The following is an 18,954-nucleotide window of genomic DNA, read 5'->3' on the forward strand; positions in this document are numbered from 1 at the left end:
AGTCTAGTCCCTTATTTGACTTCTTTGATTCTCTCTGCCGTCGGCCTAAATTGCAACTCAAATTAGTGTGGGTACTCTATGAGCGTGTTTGGTAATCGACCAAATAATGTATAATTCTATTCTTTTGTTTTAAAAGAAAGAACATAAATTCATTTAGTAACTTTTTTATTTACACCAATAGATTTGGAATAGAATTAAGAAGCCAAAAAAAAAAAATTTACTTTTTTGTTCTTAAGAACAACTCTAGAATCAAGTCTTTCCTTTTTTCCCCCCTATTTTTTCCCATTATTTTCCTTTACTTCTTCTCCTTCTCTCTTGTTAGTGGCCTCATCGGTGTTTGCGAGGCAGAGCCTTGCATAGTCATGATGAGGCTTGACCTCGTCGGGCTACCGCGAGGTTGGGTTGGTGGTTGGGCAAGGCCGGCCGAGCATCAATAGATCTGGGTTGGTGATGTTTTGGCGAGGTCACTGACCTTCGTTTGGGCCGTTTGGCTAGCTCAAGAAGAAGAAGAAAAAGAAAAAAAATGTATTAAAATTGTTAAAAAAATTAAAAGTTTTAAGTCACAAAAAGAATTTGAAGATCGTACAACTAGCTTAAGAGGAACATAAATTTTTAAACAGTTACCAAATACTTAAAATGTTCAGAAACTCGTTTAAGGAATAAAATTAGAAAAAACCATTTAAGATCATAAATTATTTTTGAGAACAAAATTATTACCAAATATGCCCTAAGCGACTTGGACACCCCACGTCGTAAAGTAATAGTAGTTCGAAAGTAATAGTAGTTTGAAGACGATATTTTCTCTTTTGCTAATAATAAAGTATCCAAAATGCTTTAAACACATGAGTAATTTTTTAATTATCCGAAATCGCTAGGGGGAGGGGGGGGCTTTTCTGGTCTTGGATAATGTGGAACCTCAGCCTCGAATTAGAAACTTCTTCAAAAAGGAGCTGCGATGGAAAGCGGGTTTGATCGGCATGGAATTGTTAATTATCGTACAGAATGGACTTGACCCGTTCCGTTAGCAAAATTATATAATTTAGAATCTTTTTCTTTTGAGTTTGGGAATGTGATGTCGTGATTAGCGGGAGTAATCAATTGCAGGTGGGATTTCAAGAGAATCTTTGGGCATAGATTAGTTTGACTTCACTGCATTCATTGCGTTTTTCTTTTTGGAGTTTTTAATTGTCAATCACAAACACGACCAATGGTAGGTAACTCCCACTAGGTATAAACATAACTGAACTGTTATCGTGTTGCACTATAAGTCGTAATCATGTTATGAAATTAATTATCCCTATTATGTTTGATAATACATGCTTTTAAACTACAGCATCATAGAATTGGACGGCGTCGCCCCTTTGAGGCGTTTGCTGAACAACGTTTTTCAAGCTACGACACCCTCTTTTGCCCACAGCCAAAAGCTGTGTGCCGGAGGGTTGTGTGAAAAAATAGCCACGTCGCGAATTGCGGGCGAGCGTTCAAATGAGCGGGCTATAGTCCGCACCCGATAACAGTCCGTCGCAATCACTTTGATGCAAAGCGAGCACACCTTTGACTAGGAATCTAGGAAAGTAAGTGCCTTTTCCTTTTCATGCCCCGGCATGGATTTAGGGACTTAGATAGATGACGTGGTCCAACCTTACCCAACTTCCATCCCAAAAAAGCTTTGAACTTTATTCAATGCTTTTGAAAAAAGTGGAGAAAGATAAGGGGGCTTTTTCTGCAAGTGGACATTAAGACGGAGCATGGTGAAGGGCGGATGTTTGCTCAACGAGTTTGGTCGTTCAAATTGTATGAATTGGACGCATGTGTAACGAACTTTGTATAAACTATTTTGCTCGAGCACCTTTTGCGTTAACATTCTTTACTTATCCAATATGTTATTTAAGATCTTATCGCATCGAGTTGGCGAACGGGCTTATCTTATGGTTCAAAGTAGCCTCTCGATGTTTCCAATAATAAACCCGAGTTGACAAAACCTAAAATATGGTGACTTGATTTACGGACGATTTTACCTTTCTGTTTTTGAAAAATAGTTCTTTTTTTGTGTTGGTAGATTTTTTACAGAGCTGCTAAATGGTGACCTGAATTTTTTTTATTAGTAATTAACCAGTATTTTTGCAAAATTACGAACTTTGTTTTTAAAATATAGTTAGAAAAATGTCAAGTTTTCTTGACGCGAGTAAGTTGCGTTTGGTAGATTGGTCTAATTTAATGGGAAATTTATTAAATATCTTAATTGTTCATAACTCCATATGCCTTTTTCTTGGATGAATTTGGAATTCCAAGCGCAACACCCCTTTATTTTTCTTCATCCTTTTACTTTCCCAGCATGGCATGCGGGTGCAAAAGCATATCTTTAAAAAAGCCATCAATTTTGTATATTCTGGCTCGCAATCACAAGAGAAACCAAAAAAATTAAGTCAGAACGACGTCAACATCGAATCGAAGTTCCAATCCAATTTATTCGTCATCATGATAGAAAGTCATATGTACATATATCTTTATAGACGGAATTTCGAAAGATAATTTTCCCGCAAATTGATCTTTCGGTGCCGTTTTTCATTCCAATCTAGGTCCCCTAGGAATTTTGTCGAGGACTTCGGAATCAAATTTCTTGTACAGTTTCTTCGCGCCTCTCCTGCTTTTGCCAGCAAGATGATCCACTTGGTTCTCGTATCTCTCGTATAAAGCAGGTAGAGTCTCGATGCAAACAAAAGCTTACCCAAAAAAAGAAAAAAAGAGAAAAAGAATAATTAAACACAAAATATAAAAAAGAAACAGCAGTTTGCATAGAAAAATAATTACTAAAAGTAGAGGAAAAATAAAATGTTGCAGTGAATTTTAAGGAAGCTTACCAAAATATAGCAAATTCCATGAGCTTACGTAGTTGCCAAGGACGGACAGCATCCATAGGAATGCGATTGCCTGGAATTCATGCGGCAAAATATTCAAACAAATGGATAAAAAAATAATATTAAGGTTGGTCACACAATTAAAATATAGAAAATGAGATTTTGGGCGACGAAATTCATACCCCGAAAAGTAGCCTCCAATCATTACCACTTGAAACGTAGTAAATCATCGAGAGTAATTTGTCAATTTTTCGATGAAGATATCGACACCCGGCCTCAGACAGCTGAAAGCTGTATACATTGGGAGGGTCCCTGATATGCGAAGAATAGATAAGACTATTAGAAGGATTAAATAGATAGTCTTATGTAATCGATTGTTGTAAAGCACTAGTCATCCACCTCTGAATTAAATCGGCCAAGTTAGACCAAATGAAAATGATGATCATCGCTGCCAAGATAAGGTGACAGAGGAGGGTGACGAAATGGTACTCCGCGACTTCGAAGAGAAACCATATAGCCGTGACCCCGATCAAGATCCCTAGCGACAGCTTCTTATTCTTCCACAATAGCACGTCAGCGACTTGCGATGGCAAATCATTCATGCAAAATTAGGAAAATTGGACAGGAAAAGTTGGAAAGAAAACAAAAAAAAACGGAGAGATATAAAATGGATGGAGCAGTTTACGTTTCCCCCCGCCGAGGATGTCATGTAGAGGCCTTTGATGGCCTAATGGCTTCTGCGAAGGCCGGGGGTGGTCGTCGGAATCGGATGAGTATATCGGCATGATCCTATTGTGTGTAGGTGGGTTAAGCTAATGCTTGTAGAATAATTCGCACAGTACCGTGATTGGTGCGTGGTTTATATAATGCAAAGGTGGTTCTAAGCTTAGGTTTCAAGAAAGTGGTCTCGATACAGAAGAAAGGAATGGCTTTGGGTACGATAATGATTTAGGGGCTCATGGTAAGGTTCCTTCACATGCTCGCCTTCACATGCTCATCTTTCATTAATATAATCACTGCTTGGGGATCCAGATATCTCCATCTCTCTGTCAATGCCAAGTATCCAAAGTGGAGTAAGATTCTTTGTCTTGGCTTTTAAAATTAGACCCTTTTTGCGTTTTAGCATTCTTATATGATACGCCGGCTACGTAAGATTACTATTTTTTTTTTTTTATAATACATGTCAATTACTAATGGTGTAGATACATTGAATGATAGAACTATGAAGTGGTATGTTTACTCTTCAAGCCATAACACCTCATCTCAAAAGAGATTGGTTTGAAACTGCTAACATGTACACGTGAATTCTGTCATAAAAGTGTTTCATATTGAAGAGCTAGTGTGATGTGAAGATGTTAATAAATCATAATATTTCATAATTTAGTGATTTAAACTTTTGAGTAAATGTGAACTTAATTGAAGTTGATGGGCTCAGACTTGAGCTCATTCTTTACAAGCTCTCCAAGTAAAGGTATCAACCTTTTATTGCCTGCACCTAATAATCGATATCACAATTGATGGTTGATTGATGGTTCACTCCTAATGTGTATCGGCATTTGGGGTATATATCAAGAAAGGAATCTTGCAACAAATGTGATTATTAGTCCGGTGAAAGAGACCAGAGATGAAGGTCCTAATGGATGGCAATCTTCACATTTCAGTATGGAGAAAGAAACTAGGAATGAAGATGGGTGTTGGAGATTTAGGCTAAGACATGTAGATGAGAATGAAATTTGAATTGAAGCAATTAGACCTAACATTGAGGTCACACATGAGGGAAGAACATAGAGTTGTACGTTGTAAACTATGCTAGAAAAAAGTCCCATGATAGAGAATTAGTGTATATATGTGAATTGCGTTAGAAAAGAGTCCTATAACAGAGAACTTGTATGGTATTGATTAGTTAATATATTTTAGTTATTTTATAATTTAGTGGTTTAAACTTTGAGGGACAATTAGTATGATTGGATATGTTGATGGGTTCGGATTTGGATTCCTTTCTAGAGAGCTTCAAAGGTAATGGTATTGGGCTTCTATCATGCTAATGATAAATGGTATTAGAATTGATTGTTGATTAGTGACCTACTCCCAATATGTATTGGTGTTTGGGGCCTATCTCTCATGATCAACGCGATTTCTGAGCAACCTTGACAGATTATAAGTGAGTGTTTACATTAATGGGTTGCATTCTGCATCTAATAATACTTTGCCCTATCATGTCAACATGTGCTTGGATTACGCCTATCATTCCTTTCATCATCCTCTCCATCACAAATTCTGGCTCGGCAGCTAAAAATTAACGTAAGCAGGAGCTTCTTAGTTCACTCTTCATCGGACACGCCAGGCCTGGGCTTCCTTTTCTATTAACGGGCTAATTGGTAATTAACATCGCGAAAGGCCACCTTCTCATGTAGATTATGGTTCCACAAGACCATCTCAAAGTGTAGTGGCTCGTCTAATTGGGCCACGTTCTCAGACGTTGGTTCATGGGATTTGCACATAAAGTGGGCATAAAGCCGAGTTATGTCCTTTGGCTCACGCTGCTCGAGGTCATCTCGCAATCGGTCGTCGCACCAGTTCAACTATTAAAACTAGCGAGTTGTCGCCATAAAATGCCATGAATTCAGATAGTCAATGCTTATAGATAAGGAAACACGTGCGCCGGCCGATTGACGAACCATATCTTACCGGCGGGAATGAATTAATATGCCAGAGGGAGTCTCGGCAATGTTGCTTTGTGACTGAATTGACATCTCCGTATATAAGAAATATAACTTCTTTTAATTCCTTTCCACATACATGAAAATCATGTAATTTTCGGTTTGCTAATGAATTACGGTCCCTTTAGGCTTTACCTTTGTGAATAATGCATTAAATCCGGTCAAATGGAGTGGGATTTAATAATTTCTCATGATAGGATTCTTTATGTGTACAGGAGGTAATCATCTGGCTGTCATTCCAATTGGCCGGTTTGACCTTGTTTCATAAGATTCGCTTTGAATTGAACTCCAAATAGAAAAGGGAATGACTTGGTGGTCCATATGCCGGAATATCAAATTCAGTAATGAGTGAATAGACTATATTAAGGGGGATCCTTCGATAATGCAAAGATCTTACCTACCATTTTTAAAGAATACTCGGCCCAAGAAACCTGGTACTTTGCATCTTTCAGTTCGAGAAGACATGACACGTCTATGAGTTTGTCTAGTTGCGTGGAGTTATGTCCACATAAAATTACAATTTATTGCTGTCTTATGCCCCACATTCGCTCCACTTGGCTCTAACTAATCTAATTTGGTTAGAATGTCTAAACTAAAAACTTAAATTGATAATTAAAAGGAGCATGCATGTATATAAAGAGCATATGAACCTTTAGTCAAGGGCTTGAGATAAAACTAAAGCAGAACTTGACTTTAATACTGTATTAGAATGTCTAACCAAAAGCTTAAATTTATAGTTGAAGGAAGACTATATGTGTATAAAGAATATATAAAATCCTAATCAAGCGACTTGTAGCCAGATTTATATGTAAGTTTTTGACCAGAAATTATATAACACAAGGCTAACTTATGCTTACGATAAACGTGTTTGAGCATTCATATACTGGAGCCATATATCCCTACATTGACTTGTACATTCTTAAAGCTCGTTCAGAGCCAATTTGGTGCATTTTTCAGTAGCACCCATAGTTGGGAAAAGGGATGTTGCAGCCTCTACAAATCTTTGCTAAACTTGTAGTAGCTGCATCAATTTTAAGAAAGCTGCCTCAACCAGCTCTGAGGTGCCGCGGGTTTAAAGGATATTTTACTTGAGACACAACTTATAACACTTCATAGCATAAACACATAGTAACACAGTAACACCGCAACCAAAGCTATACCACGTCGCTATGTTGTGGAGTGCTCTAATATACATGCTCGTAGTACATGCTATAAAGTTGTAGAATCTTAAGGTTAGGTGAGGCTTTCGTAGAAGTTACTGTAAATTACCGCTGTTTTGGAGGTACTTTAGGTATGAGGGTGTCTATCAAACTGCTTATAAAAGTTACAGCAGATAAAACTATTGCAAAAGCACTGTACGAGAACCTCTTTAGCATATCAATAGCTGTTGGTCTTAGTCTACTAGTATAAAATTAATGGGATTATAGCACCAATGGCTCATGAACTTCGATCCGATAGGTAATGTTATCTTCGAAGTTTTGATTTGCGTAATATGATTCCTAAACTTTGGTCCGTATAATGTTATTTGTAAACTTTTAATTTGTTCAATATGACTCATGAATTATTTGTAAATGCTTAATGTAATGTCTAAACTATTTAAAAATATTTAAAAGTTCAGAGATCACATTAAATATTAAATTGGAGTTTAATAAATTAAAAAATTAAAAATTCAAAAATGATAGTGTAAATTGAATCATTTATGTCATTTTTCCAAAATCGCATCCCACAAATCAAGTGATAAGTAATTTAGATCTCATTGAAAGTTGATGGCTTATGGGTAGAACCTATTACCTTCTCAATTTTGTATCTAATTACTTTTAGTCCCCTGAAAATTGTGATTTGCATCAACTCGCCCTGACTAACTTCCTCTTCCACACGAAGCTGTGTAGAGATTGAGGCAGAGCATTCCAGAATTCAAACTGGGCGCAAAGTCGGACAGACGACTTGTTTGAGGACTTCCCCACTTTCGGTTCTCTCGTCATACTTCACCAGAGCATTCCACTTTCTCATCCTCCAACTTGTGACGATAGCGACTTTGAGATCGGTCAACTTGACGGCGTTGAATTTTCATGCGCATTCCCTGAAGTTTCAACGGTCCAAGATTGAGGCAGAGATACCCATACAGGCAGAGATATCCACAACACCACGCTTGCAGTTTTGTCAGAAGAATCAAAGCTCCTCCAGCTCATCTCCAAGTCAAACTAATCGGGCAGACAGACCCACCATCCAAGAACCTCAACACTTCACACGCACACACACACACTCTCTCTCTCTCTCCCCCTTCCCCCACACATATGATATCTCCATTTTCGACCAAACTCCACCACCCCATCCATCCACAATGACCAGAACCAGAACCAGAACAGTCCTCACACCTCCTCTCTTCCCTCTCCCAATCAACACAAGCCTCTCACTGCTGTTGCTCTTCTCTCTCTCCTTATCCCCCCGGGAGTCTCTCTCCCACGTCGACCCCTACTTCGGAAACTGCAGCCTCCCCGTCGCCTGCGGCGGCCTGAACATCACTTTCCCGTTCTTTGTCCCCGACCTGCAACCCTCCTACTGCGGCTTCCCGGGCTTCGCCCTGTCATGCGCCAACGACACCCCGGTCATCAATCTCACCGGTGACGACTATGTCGTCCGCGACATTTTCTACAAGAACCAGTCTCTCCGCATCTCCAACGCTGCCCTCTCCGACGGCAACTCGACCGCCTTCACTTACTGTGCGCCCGGTTCTCTCAAGAACCTGACCATCCCGTCGAGTCTGTTCCAGCTGAGCCAGAACGTTACCGCCACCCTCTCTCTGTTATACAACTGCAACATCTCTACCCGCGCCGACAAGCTTCTGAACTACAAGACCAGCTGCACTGGCGAAGAAGAAGGCGAAAGTGGGGTCGTTTTGGGGATATATGGGGACAGCGAGGATCAAGAGGTGATCGATGCCACAAAAACTGCGGGACTTTGGTGGAGGCGCCGGTGGCGGCGGAGTGGAGAGGGAGAGCGGAGATAGAGGAGGCGTTGAGGAGCGGGTTCCTGTTGAACTGGACGGCGAGCGATTGCAGCGCGTGTGAGGAGAGCGGCGGCAAGTGTGGGTTCGAGTACGGGATCTTCCATTTCCGTTGCTACTGCCCGGACCGGCCTCATGCTTGGCATTGTACACCAACTGGTACGTTCACTTCTTCTCCGTCTTCTCAAGTTTATATAGCAAGTGACACGATAAGTTTCTCATAGACAAGTTCACGGATTAGTCTTATTATACGGAACAAGGAGGTTTATCACGGATACAGTAGAATTCTCTATAAATAAAAAAGGAAGCACTGGAAAAATAAGGCGAATTGACCGCAAAAGTTATCATCGAACAATCGATGCTCGTGAAGCGGCTGGGCTAACCACGATGAGCGCGAATCGTCTTCAAATGAGAAGAAAATGTTAGGATGCATGTGGATCTTATGTCTTGGCTCGAGCGAACTTTGTGTGCCATGGAAAGGTGCCAAATCCGTCGCTAGAAGTAGCTCTCTAGCAACCAAAACGAAACCATTTCGTTACTTGAAGTGGGTACAAATCATAGAAATGGCGACCAAGTCTATTATCGTCGTGATGATACAAAATTAGCGATGACACATTGTTTCATCGCTGATTGCTGATTTTTTCTGCAATCAGAGGAAGACTTTATTTAATTCATTCCGGCCTCAAAACTTTAAGGCAGCTTAGGCTGTGTTTTGCTTGTCTGAATTTCGGATTAGGATAGTAGGATAAAGCACGATTATAAATCCTCCCAGTATCATCCGAATTTGTATAAAGTCCCATAATATATTTGGTGTCACTTAAGATAGGATTGAGAATATTTGAAAATCATGAAAAATCTTCCGAATATTCTCACTCTTAAATCATACCTCCACTCTTAGACGATTCACTGTTTAGCTGTGAGCTATAGCCACCGGAAGAGCTCTCTCTGTCGTGGCCCCTTCAGCGAACCAATCTACCTTATGTCTAGGCCACTCCTCGCTGCCGTCCACTCTGCCCTGCCGGCTTCTGCCCATACCATCCCTCGCTGACGACTTTGGATTTAGTCACGTCCCCCCTGCACTAATTGCTCCCTTTGTCTCGCGTCGATCATCGGTCTTATCCCTCTCCCTCCTCCTGGCCATGTCTCTTGACGTCTCGGCGGCGGCGGCAATCGCACAGTGGACATTGTTGTTGCTGGTAGGGAAAACAATAATGGAGGAGCAGATGACGGGATTGGATAAGGAAAAACTAATAGCAATTAATTATCAAAGTAGATTTTTCAAGTAATCAAACTGCGAGGAGGTTCGAAATCACAATCGTTCGATGCCAACGTGAGTGAGTTGGGAACGATTAACGATTCCTTGATGGATCAAGTTGATGTAGTCAGATGCGTCACTCTATCAATCCATCACTGAATAATAATAGAGATTGTTATTGTATTTTTAATTTTTTTTATTCAATTCGGGTTAATCCCAACCCTATGACAGATTTCTTATCTGCCAATTTATCTGGGCATATCCGGTCTGGAAGATGTGGCCAGATAACAAATAGAATAATTTGTTATCCTATCAAGACTCAAATCCAAACTACTTAAAGTAATGCCATGCATAATATGACGTATCAAATTAATACACTAACTGATGTAGGAGAATATAGATAAGCTAGTTTCGGACAAGCAAGCCATATTCAATAACTAATAATAGTTTATCGCATCACTTAATATATCTATTTTATGAATAAATTTCAATCCTCTTAGGGTTAGTATTAATATTTTGCTGTCTCGACGCCAAGAGTCAGCCTTTGCCATAATATTTTGTCACGAAGTGAGTGGCCGATGCATGACAAACCTTGATTGAGCTGGCTAGTCATTTTGGAGCTGTTACATTCTTAATTAAATTAATCATTGGCTTTATTAGCAGGGCGATTGAGAGTTCTCATACTATATTATTGTAGTCCAATGATTACCATAAATTGCATTGAAAACTACCAAGTTATTGTAGAATGAAGCCAGCAGGAGAAATGATATTGAAGAGCATTGTTGAGTATAAATCGGGGCTTTCCTGAATAGTTCAAGTTTTTAGAGTAAACGATTGGGTACTAAACTTTGCCGGACGTATTGAGACAGTGGTCCCAAATTCAATTTAAAGCAAAACTTTTTCACCAATTTATGGAATTCGATTTCTTAAATTTTTAGTCTCGGCCATTCTTTTCTCTATGGGTATTAGGGCAAGCACGGCCTCCATATACTGTTTATGGTAATGAGAAAATTTTTAGTCTTGGCCATTCTTTTTCTCTATGGGTAATGTAATATTGTCTTAGCAAAATAATTTACTTAATTTATACTCTTAATCATCAATATCTATGTTTTTTGCTATTTCATCACATTTACTTTTTGCTTTTCTATTTTAATAAATAATTTCAATTATATCGATGGAAATTTTTTTATAACAGCTTTTCTATTATCCATATACTATAGAGGATTTAGATGAGACTCATAATTGATCATAGTTAAGCCATCTAGGTTCACTAATGGTGAAACATTTCGTTACTTGTAATTTATGTACAGTTTATTTGGATAATTTAATGCATTTCATTTTTCAATTTTATCTTTATGATAATTATATAGTGTTTTCTTGATGGCAAGTTAATTTCAAGTTCTTTTTTAATTAATTTTTATATTTCCAAAATAAAACATTTAATGGATTTTTTTATTTGAATTGTGATTTATAACTTAGGTGCTAATTATTAACTGGTAATTACATTTTCAGTAGGTTTAAGTAATTCTTTATATTTACTTTACTTCTTGTAAGAAGATGATGCTTTCTATTTTTGATCTTTGGTCAATTACCTGATTGTACTTTAGTTTTCTAATATCAACTATGCCATCATTTCTTAATATTTGTGTTTTCCATTAGTATTATTACTTTTGTATTTTGGCAAATTTGCTTTAAGAATTTTTCAGTTCCTACACTTTAGATTTACAACTAGAACTTAATATTAGACTTTGTTTGTTTAGCGGGAAATAAATGATTTGAAATTTTTTTCCCTAAAAATAATTGGTTATATAATTTGAAATATTTATTAATTCATGAAGAATATAATAATAATAATAATAATAATAATAATAATAATAATAATAATAATAATAATAATAATAATATATTTCTAAAATTTTTATAGACGATGAAAGTAATTTTAGTTTATTTATTTTTATAAGTGATACAAGCAATTATTTTTAGAAAATTATTTTTTAAATTATTTATTTTCTATGAAACAAATGAATTCTTACCATAGATTTAGATGACTGTAGAAACGTCTACGTCATGGCCGATAGATCAAGAATCAACCAAAGTGCTGAGTTTGACATTTTGAGATGGGTCAAGTTGCTGGTTTTCTAAGCTATGACCAATTGCTGATGTTTGAATGCCGGAAAAAATGATTACCCTAAATAAGCCAGTCTTCCTTAGACGTTCGGAGGGAAGACTTTGACCCAAAAACGCCGTGGACAACTCTGAAAGCTAAGGAGAAAGCTGGTTCCCTGATCTGTCTTTCTTTCCCTTCTTTCTTCGAATTTCCAACCAAAAGCAGCTCCCGGACTGCACCGATGTACTATGGAGTCATTGACGATGATGTTTTATGTCCTTTTTTCCTTGTCCAGAGCGATATGTCCCTGTATCGTTCGCTTGCCAGCATTTGGACTGTTTCGCGTTTGAGGCTGAATGTTACGTACACGTCACTGATATAAGTAAATGGAAAGGTCGGACTTTCGTGCATGATTCGGATCTTATGTTTCTGTTTGACTATACAACAGCTAGTATATAGGAAGGTCATATTTTAATATCCAAGTGGGTATTTACAGTAACCACTTCAACCATTTCGAGGGTATGTACGGTTATGTCCTCTCAAGTGTAATTCATCTTTCTCTACGTCCTTCACATTCTTTAGCAATGTCTCCAGGATTGAATCCACGAAACGTGCTGAGCTTTAGAGTCTCCTGTTTAGATGGATCAATATTATCTTTAGTCTTAGCATATTCTTATTCGACTTCTTCCTGTCTTTGGAGGTGAACCTGAAATTTGATGATTGTCAGCCAAAGAACTGTGTTACGGGTCCAAACATAAGCTACCATTTTTGGATCCTGAAAGTTCAACAACCTTATTGTGGCTTTCCTAGCTTCAAAATAGTGCCACAACCCTAGGCCGATTTATCGGACAATTTGATCTAGTAATGTGATTGAAGACATTTCGTATAGCGAGAACTCGTTCAGAGTGGTGAATGAAGCGTTACTTAATGCTAGGTGCCCCCACCCGAGTCGCAACTACTCTTTCGACTGGTTACCTAATACTTTCGGTCCGAACTAGTTTGATCTCTGCATTTTCCATAATTGCAATGAGTCATTTTCGGTTAATTCCACAATATCTCGGGCCAAGTGTGGTCCTAGTGAAGGGAACAATTCTTCGGTGGCGATAGCCAGTAAGTGTGATAACTTGAACTGGAATAGAGCGCTGTGCCCGTAGTTGGTGGCCACCCCGGTTCAGATACGAAACTGGAAGGGGAATTAAAGTGTTGAGTACCTGAAATTATTGGAGGACGGTATCACACTGAACTGGATGGGGTACAACTGCATGAGATGTCGAAGAAGTGGGGGGTGGTGTGGCTGTGAAAATGGCATGAGTGTGTGCTATTGCCCAGATTGAGCACATCTCGAACACTCTGGTGACGGTAAGGTGCCACAAACTATTCTAACTTAGGCTTTCACATTCTGCTCTTCTAGAAAGTTTTTCTTCACCATTTGATTCCAGTCCTCTGGAACAAATGGGATCAATCTGTGATATATAAAAGAGAACATAAGAGCTCAATCTTGCTGAAATTGCCGAGCACATATTAGCTTGAATATCTCTATTGGTATTTGTGAAGTGTGTGTTTGATGCGTGTGCAAGTGAGTGTTTTGTGTGTGAACTATCAAGAGAACAAAAGAATTAAGAATAATATGGGAAAAACTGATTAGGCAAAGTAACAATAGAGAGTGGTGGCAAGGGAGCACAAAGGAACAAAACGAAAACTTTTATTTTATTTTATTGAGTTGTAGTACAAAGGAAAGGGGAAGGAGCTTACCTTGTTGGTCTGCCCCTCAAAATAGACGACCACAAGCCTATTTATAGGCCTACATCAACGGCTTCTTCATGCAAAAATCTCTGCTCAAGTCAGAGATTTTCTTGTCCTTAGTCAGCTCTATTAATGAGCTTGTAAACCGACTTTCAAGGGGAAATATCTCTACAAATTGCAGAGATAATCTTGTGGTCTACTCTACATAAATCTAGTGTACTCTAGAGATTTCCTTTGCCACCAAAGTCAGGATTTTTCTTATAGTATCCTCTAGTTGATTTTAGAAATTGGATCAGTAATTTAACAGTCTCAAGTTGAGTTAAATTCTGAATAAATATTTATAGGTCCTCGAAAATACTCAAGGAAGAACAAATACCTTCTCAATTATTTATTTCCATTTCGAGCATACTATCTAAAAATTTTGTTCTTTTTCCACCATCTCTTCTGTCTCTCAATGTTTGGTTGTTAGATATGATGGTTTCAAGATATACAATCTTGAACTTGTAGGGGAGGATTATGCTAGAAGCCGATTGGAGAAATTATCAGAACAACAATGATACCCTCAATTATTATGTTTGTTCTTCAAATGGATGCATACTTCATTGGAAGTTCATCACTTTTCTCTTCTTCCTCCTCATTTTTCTACCACCCTGTCACGTTCATCTTCACGTGAAAGAACTAGAGGAGAAAACCCAGTTCCTGTTCGCTTACTGAGGCCAACATGGGTAGTGCAACTTGTAAACTCATAAAATCAGTCAGGAATTAGTGTTTATGGGACTTTTCTGTTTCGACCTCCTTAACGTCGACCTTCTTCGCTACCAGTTGTCTCCTGCCGTGTCTCTCTGCCTTTGACTGTCACGAATTCAAGTTGTCATAGTACTCGACCTTGAAAGAGATCAAGGGTGGAGGACGAGTCTCGATAAAAATCGTGGTGGTCCGGGGGTTTGAAATCGACCCAGGAAATCCTATGGGAGAGCTTCGAAACCCCGTCAAACGAAGTTAGAAAACTTTGCAGGGAAACAAAGTTGGCCACAGAAACAGAGGTCGCCATGGGCCCGTGGCCGATGGAGTGAAATCGACCTTGAGTCCTGAAAATGGACGTTTTTTAGCCTAAGTATGTAGTAGTAATCGATTTTTCCTTTCACTGAGCAAATATGTGGTCCACTACGTTTGCTCTTTCGGGTCCTCTGCGCTCAGCTGACCCAGTCAATTGGCGCGTTTACGTGAAAAAGAATTCAACGAGACGTTCATATAATGCGATCTTCAGCGTGAGCAACTGTATCTCACTTGAGCCCCTTCTGTCTGTGCTATGCACACACCAAAGCTTTCCTGTTTCTGATTGTTCCTGTGCTTCTATTGTTCCCCTCTAAAATTTCTGAAATGGGCGTCGAGAGCTCCCTAAGTTCCAAGGTTTTGCTTCGCCATGTCGTTGGCATTTTGACGATTATTTCTTTGGAAGACTGGGTTCCATCATTGAGCCTACCATATGGAAACCGCGAGCATGGCGAGTGTAAGGTCATAATAGGTTCTCTCTTTGACAACTACACTGAACGATGTAGTAGTGATAAGCCATTGCTCGAACTACAACCTTTTGGGGAGTACCTTGTCGATAATGAAAGTCAATCTTTTGCGTCGATCTCAGAGTTAGAGAGAAGGGGCGATGCTTGTTTTTGTCCACCTCCTGATACTGATGTTCCCACTATTAAATTTTTCTCCTTCCTTAAATCCCGTGAAAGGCCTTCATTCCTAGCATTTCTCCGTGATTGCACCAGCTTCCCAATTGTTGGTGATGATCTACCTCCTGACTTCACTTGCCCCTCCAATGGCACCAATCGCTCATACGTCGCTCTTATGGGTAGGCATGAAGACCCACATATAAATAAGTCAGCCTGCAAGAGTCCTGTTATTGTGCCTGTCGAATTAGCCAGAGATGATAGAGAGAATAAAGATGAGTGCGATGAGAAGTTGGAGCTCGGGTTTAGATTGAAATGGGATTTAACCTCCTGGGAGAGCTGTGTTAAATGCAAAATAAGTGGAGGCAAATGCAGGGGAAGTGAAAAACGTTTCCTGTGCAGAGGTAATACTTTTCGATTAATAATAGCAACGACAGTTGAAATTCTCCCACGTGTTTTTCGGTTAATTTCCTCGCCATTCTCTCCAAACTTGATAAGAGGTCGTCAAAGGAAGAGGAAGAACTTTTTTCACTTCCTTTGGTTTTCTACTCTCAGTTCCTTTTTCCTACCTCGGCTTCGTTCACCAAGCCATTACTTTTTTATTTACATTTCTTTCGAACATTCTTTTGTAGATGTAGGACATGTTTATTTTGGGGAAAATTTTATGATAAAGGAAAATAAATTCTGTAGAAATTATTTTCAAAAAAAAAAAAAAAAAAAATGTATTTTACTCTTTTCAAATTTTGGAATTCATCTTCCCAACTTTAAAAATATGCATATTTTTTTCAACCGAAAATGGTTTGACTGATCATTTTTAGCAAACCAAACATATTGAAGTTTCGAAAACTAATTCATGGAAAATTCTTTCACTCAAACAAATGTATCTTTAGTAGTTAGATGAATTCATAGCAATGTCATTTTCTTCCTCGCATCAAAGATGAAGAACTACAGGACATCTCCAGATCACGGATACATAGTCTTTCCGCAGTTGCTTTTGTGGACCTCAACGTTGCATCAATCATATGCGCAGCTCAGTAAATAGTGAAATTTTTTAGACTGTCAATGTTTGCGTTGGCCAGTTCCAACGTGAGTGCAGAGATGTGTCGAGGATTTTAGATGATTACTGAATTTATGATGCAGAGACCGGGTTATGATTCAATAAGAGAAGACAGATGCCATGAAAAGGAAAACGTAAAGGGGAAAGTTTTCTGTGCGTGTTTGCTTATGCTTGTTTCGCATCAGCTTAAAGTTTCAGTTAACACTGTCGCCTACAATGCTCCATTAAGCTTAGTCCTGCAATTTACTTGTGATATGTAACATGAGGGAATGTCTATTTTTCGTAAAAATGTATTATGTTAAGTGATATTCAAATGATCGATAGGATTTTATGTTAGATCAAGGAAGCTAGTGTCTGTATTCCTGTTCTGTAATTTTTATTATGTGGATAGGATCTGTTTATGTGGAATTCATATCTGACTCAAACGCCATCTTTTGGCACATCTTTGCTGCAGGAAACGATGCACCTTTGAAGATTGGATTAGGTCAGTCAAATCTTTTTCATGGGGGACATTATACAAATAATGTTGTCAACACATCTTTGAGCACAATTACGATGCAAGAGCACAATGACATGCTTCGTAAATTTGGGGACATCTCACAGTCAAAGTTTTCTGAAATTTTCCATTTTCTACCTGGCTCTGACGCAAATCTACTGACACTTTTGTTCTTCAGGTTGCGGATTCGGTGCCTTGGCAGTATTTTTCTCTGTTCATGCCTCTATATGATCCGCCAAAAACAACAGCATTGCTTCTTAATATTCCACTCAAGGCATGCTTCATCTGATTCTTCCACGAAAGCAGATCTTGAAGTGGGCGATGTATGCTTTGGGGTCCCCATTTTCCCCAACGCCGAGCTTGAAGAAGCTACTAACCATTTTGATACTGCCCGGGAGCTCGGAGATGGAGGTTTTGGAATTGTGTACTATGGTAAGACCTTAACGGAAGAGGCTAACTAGGCAGCCTGCATATAAATGGCGAGAAATTCTAGAAACTAGGAATCTAAGAGGGTCATTCTCTATTTTCTTAAACAGGCAAACTTCGAGATGGCCGGGAAGTAGCTGTTAAGCGTCTATTCGAGCACAACTATCAGCGGATGAAGCAGTTCATTACTGAAGTCGAAATCCTAACTCGCTTGCGCCACAAAAACCTCGTCTCTTTATATGGTTGCACTTCGCGGCACAGCCGTGAACTCCTGCTGGTCTATGAGTACATCCCGAACGGCACAGTGGCCGATCATCTGCAAGGGGAGCGAGCAAAGCAGGACCCTCTCCCGTGGCGTACTCGTATGAGCATCGCCGTAGAAACAGCCACCGCATTGGCTTACCTTCATGCGTCTGACATAATCCATCGTGACGTGAAGACTAACAACATCCTCCTCGACAATAACTTTAGCGTCAAAGTGGCAGATTTCGGCCTTTCTCGGCTGTTCCCCAACAATGTGAGCCATGTGTCGACCGCTCCTCAGGGGACTCCGGGTTATGTGGACCCTGAGTATCACCAGTATTACCAGCTTACGGAGAAGAGTGATGTCTACAGTTTTGGGGTAGTATTAGTGGAACTCATATCGTCCATGCCGGCAGTGGATATAAGCCGAGACAGGCACGAGATTAATTTGGCGAACTTAGCAACCAGCAAGATACGGAACCACGAGTTCCGCCAATTGATCGATCCAAATTTGGGGTTTGAGTCGGATCCCGAAATCAATAGGATGATCACGGCTGTGGCCGAGCTGGCTTTCAGGTGCTTGCAACAGGAAAAGGACATGAGGCCTTCCATGGAGACTGTCCTGGAGGAGTTGAAGGCAATTTCGAGTGGGAAACATGAGCCGGACAAGTCGAAGGATGTGAGCTATGATAACAGCGCCAGTCAAAGCGAGAACCCACCTCCTTCGCCGGAATGTGACAATATGGGGCTGTTGAAGATTACGAAGGCACCGACTTCACCTGTTTCCGTGACTCAAAAATGGGAAGCAGCGGTAGTTCCTCTGCACATAGTGGTTAACTTGTAGTCTTATCAGTTCTCTCCTGCAAATTTCCCTTCTCCTCCATCTTGGCTTAAAGTTTGCTTGCATTTGGGTAATGGTTTCTAGCTAATATTATCTGCGACGTAGATGATATAGCAGGTGATCAAGTTTTCCATTTTGGTCTTCATTTTTCAGCTTGAACATGTAAGCACTTCTGTTGAGGCTGGAGGAGGATTTGATGTGAATACTACATAGTAAAGAGCACTTTCCTAGAGCATGAATAAAGGATTGTACACATATATGCCATTGTCCCTCTCTTTATCACAATATTTCAGGCGTTTGAAGAGTTTTCCCAGATCAGGGTTGAAACAATTAGACTTGCGATGATTTTCTCACAACAGCTTACGACATTATCTGATTTGCTCCTTAAAAGAACACAAAGTCACGCCGGAAGTCATGTCGAGTCTCATTCTGGAAACAGGCCTCGGATAATACGTGATAACTCAATCTTTGTCTGAGTCTAGTGATGAAGTGCCTTCCCCTTCAAATTTGCGAAGTGAGAGTTTCACGCAG

The 18,954-nt window shown here is 39.4% G+C and overlaps 3 protein-coding genes across 6 annotated transcripts; 2 read left to right on the forward strand and 1 right to left on the reverse strand.

The window, feature by feature from the left end:
* Window positions 1-2,474: 2,474 nt before the first annotated feature.
* Window positions 2,475-3,675, reverse strand: LOC104453756 (reticulon-like protein B14). Its single transcript, XM_010068385.3, has 5 exons — window positions 3,544-3,675; window positions 3,258-3,438; window positions 3,041-3,170; window positions 2,862-2,931; window positions 2,475-2,723 (listed from the first exon to the last, which is right to left on the reverse strand). The coding sequence occupies exons 1-5, from the start codon at window positions 3,641-3,643 to the stop codon at window positions 2,566-2,568; spliced, it is 639 nt and encodes a 212-aa protein (XP_010066687.2). The 5' UTR covers window positions 3,644-3,675; the 3' UTR covers window positions 2,475-2,565.
* A 4,227-nt stretch (window positions 3,676-7,902) lies between these two features.
* Window positions 7,903-18,680, forward strand: LOC104455693 (LEAF RUST 10 DISEASE-RESISTANCE LOCUS RECEPTOR-LIKE PROTEIN KINASE-like 1.1). Of its 4 annotated transcripts, none has more exons than XM_010070445.3 (4): window positions 7,903-8,741; window positions 16,872-16,901; window positions 17,092-17,345; window positions 17,450-18,680. In XM_010070445.3, exons 3-4 carry the CDS (start codon window positions 17,141-17,143, stop codon window positions 18,424-18,426), a joined length of 1,182 nt encoding a protein of 393 aa, XP_010068747.2. In that variant the 5' UTR covers window positions 7,903-8,741; window positions 16,872-16,901; window positions 17,092-17,140; the 3' UTR covers window positions 18,427-18,680. The 4 variants fall into 4 exon arrangements, with proteins under 4 accessions (XP_010068747.2, XP_039171139.1, XP_018715327.2 ...); XM_039315205.1 differs by lacking the exon at window positions 7,903-8,741 and adding an exon at window positions 14,839-15,202; XM_018859782.2 differs by lacking the exon at window positions 7,903-8,741 and adding an exon at window positions 14,840-15,764.
* LOC120294506 (LEAF RUST 10 DISEASE-RESISTANCE LOCUS RECEPTOR-LIKE PROTEIN KINASE-like 1.2) lies at window positions 7,920-8,585 on the forward strand. Its single transcript, XM_039314625.1, has one exon. The coding sequence runs from the start codon at window positions 7,920-7,922 to the stop codon at window positions 8,583-8,585; it is 666 nt and encodes a 221-aa protein (XP_039170559.1).
* Window positions 18,681-18,954: the final 274 nt, after the last annotated feature.

Source organism: Eucalyptus grandis, chromosome 6 (assembly GCF_016545825.1).
Source record: "Eucalyptus grandis isolate ANBG69807.140 chromosome 6, ASM1654582v1, whole genome shotgun sequence".
Lineage (NCBI taxonomy): Eukaryota > Viridiplantae > Streptophyta > Magnoliopsida > Myrtales > Myrtaceae > Eucalyptus > Eucalyptus grandis.

Coding starts and splice junctions, on each gene's coding strand:
- LOC104453756 (XM_010068385.3), bottom strand. CDS start 3,643: ATGCCGATATACTCATCCGATTCCGACGACCACCCCCGGCCTTCGCAG. Junction 2,932..3,040: donor ATTGGAGGCTACTTTTCGGG/GTATGAATTTCG, acceptor CATGAATTCCAG/GCAATCGCATTCCTATGGAT. Junction 2,724..2,861: donor ATGGAATTTGCTATATTTTG/GTAAGCTTCCTT, acceptor TTTTTGGGTAAG/CTTTTGTTTGCATCGAGACT.
- LOC120294506 (XM_039314625.1), top strand. CDS start 7,920: ATGACCAGAACCAGAACCAGAACAGTCCTCACACCTCCTCTCTTCCCT.
- LOC104455693 (XM_039315205.1), top strand. CDS start 15,174: ATGGAAACCGCGAGCATGGCGAGTGTAAG. Junction 16,902..17,091: donor ACCTTTGAAGATTGGATTAG/GTCAGTCAAATC, acceptor TTTGTTCTTCAG/GTTGCGGATTCGGTGCCTTG. Junction 17,346..17,449: donor TTTTGGAATTGTGTACTATG/GTAAGACCTTAA, acceptor TTTCTTAAACAG/GCAAACTTCGAGATGGCCGG.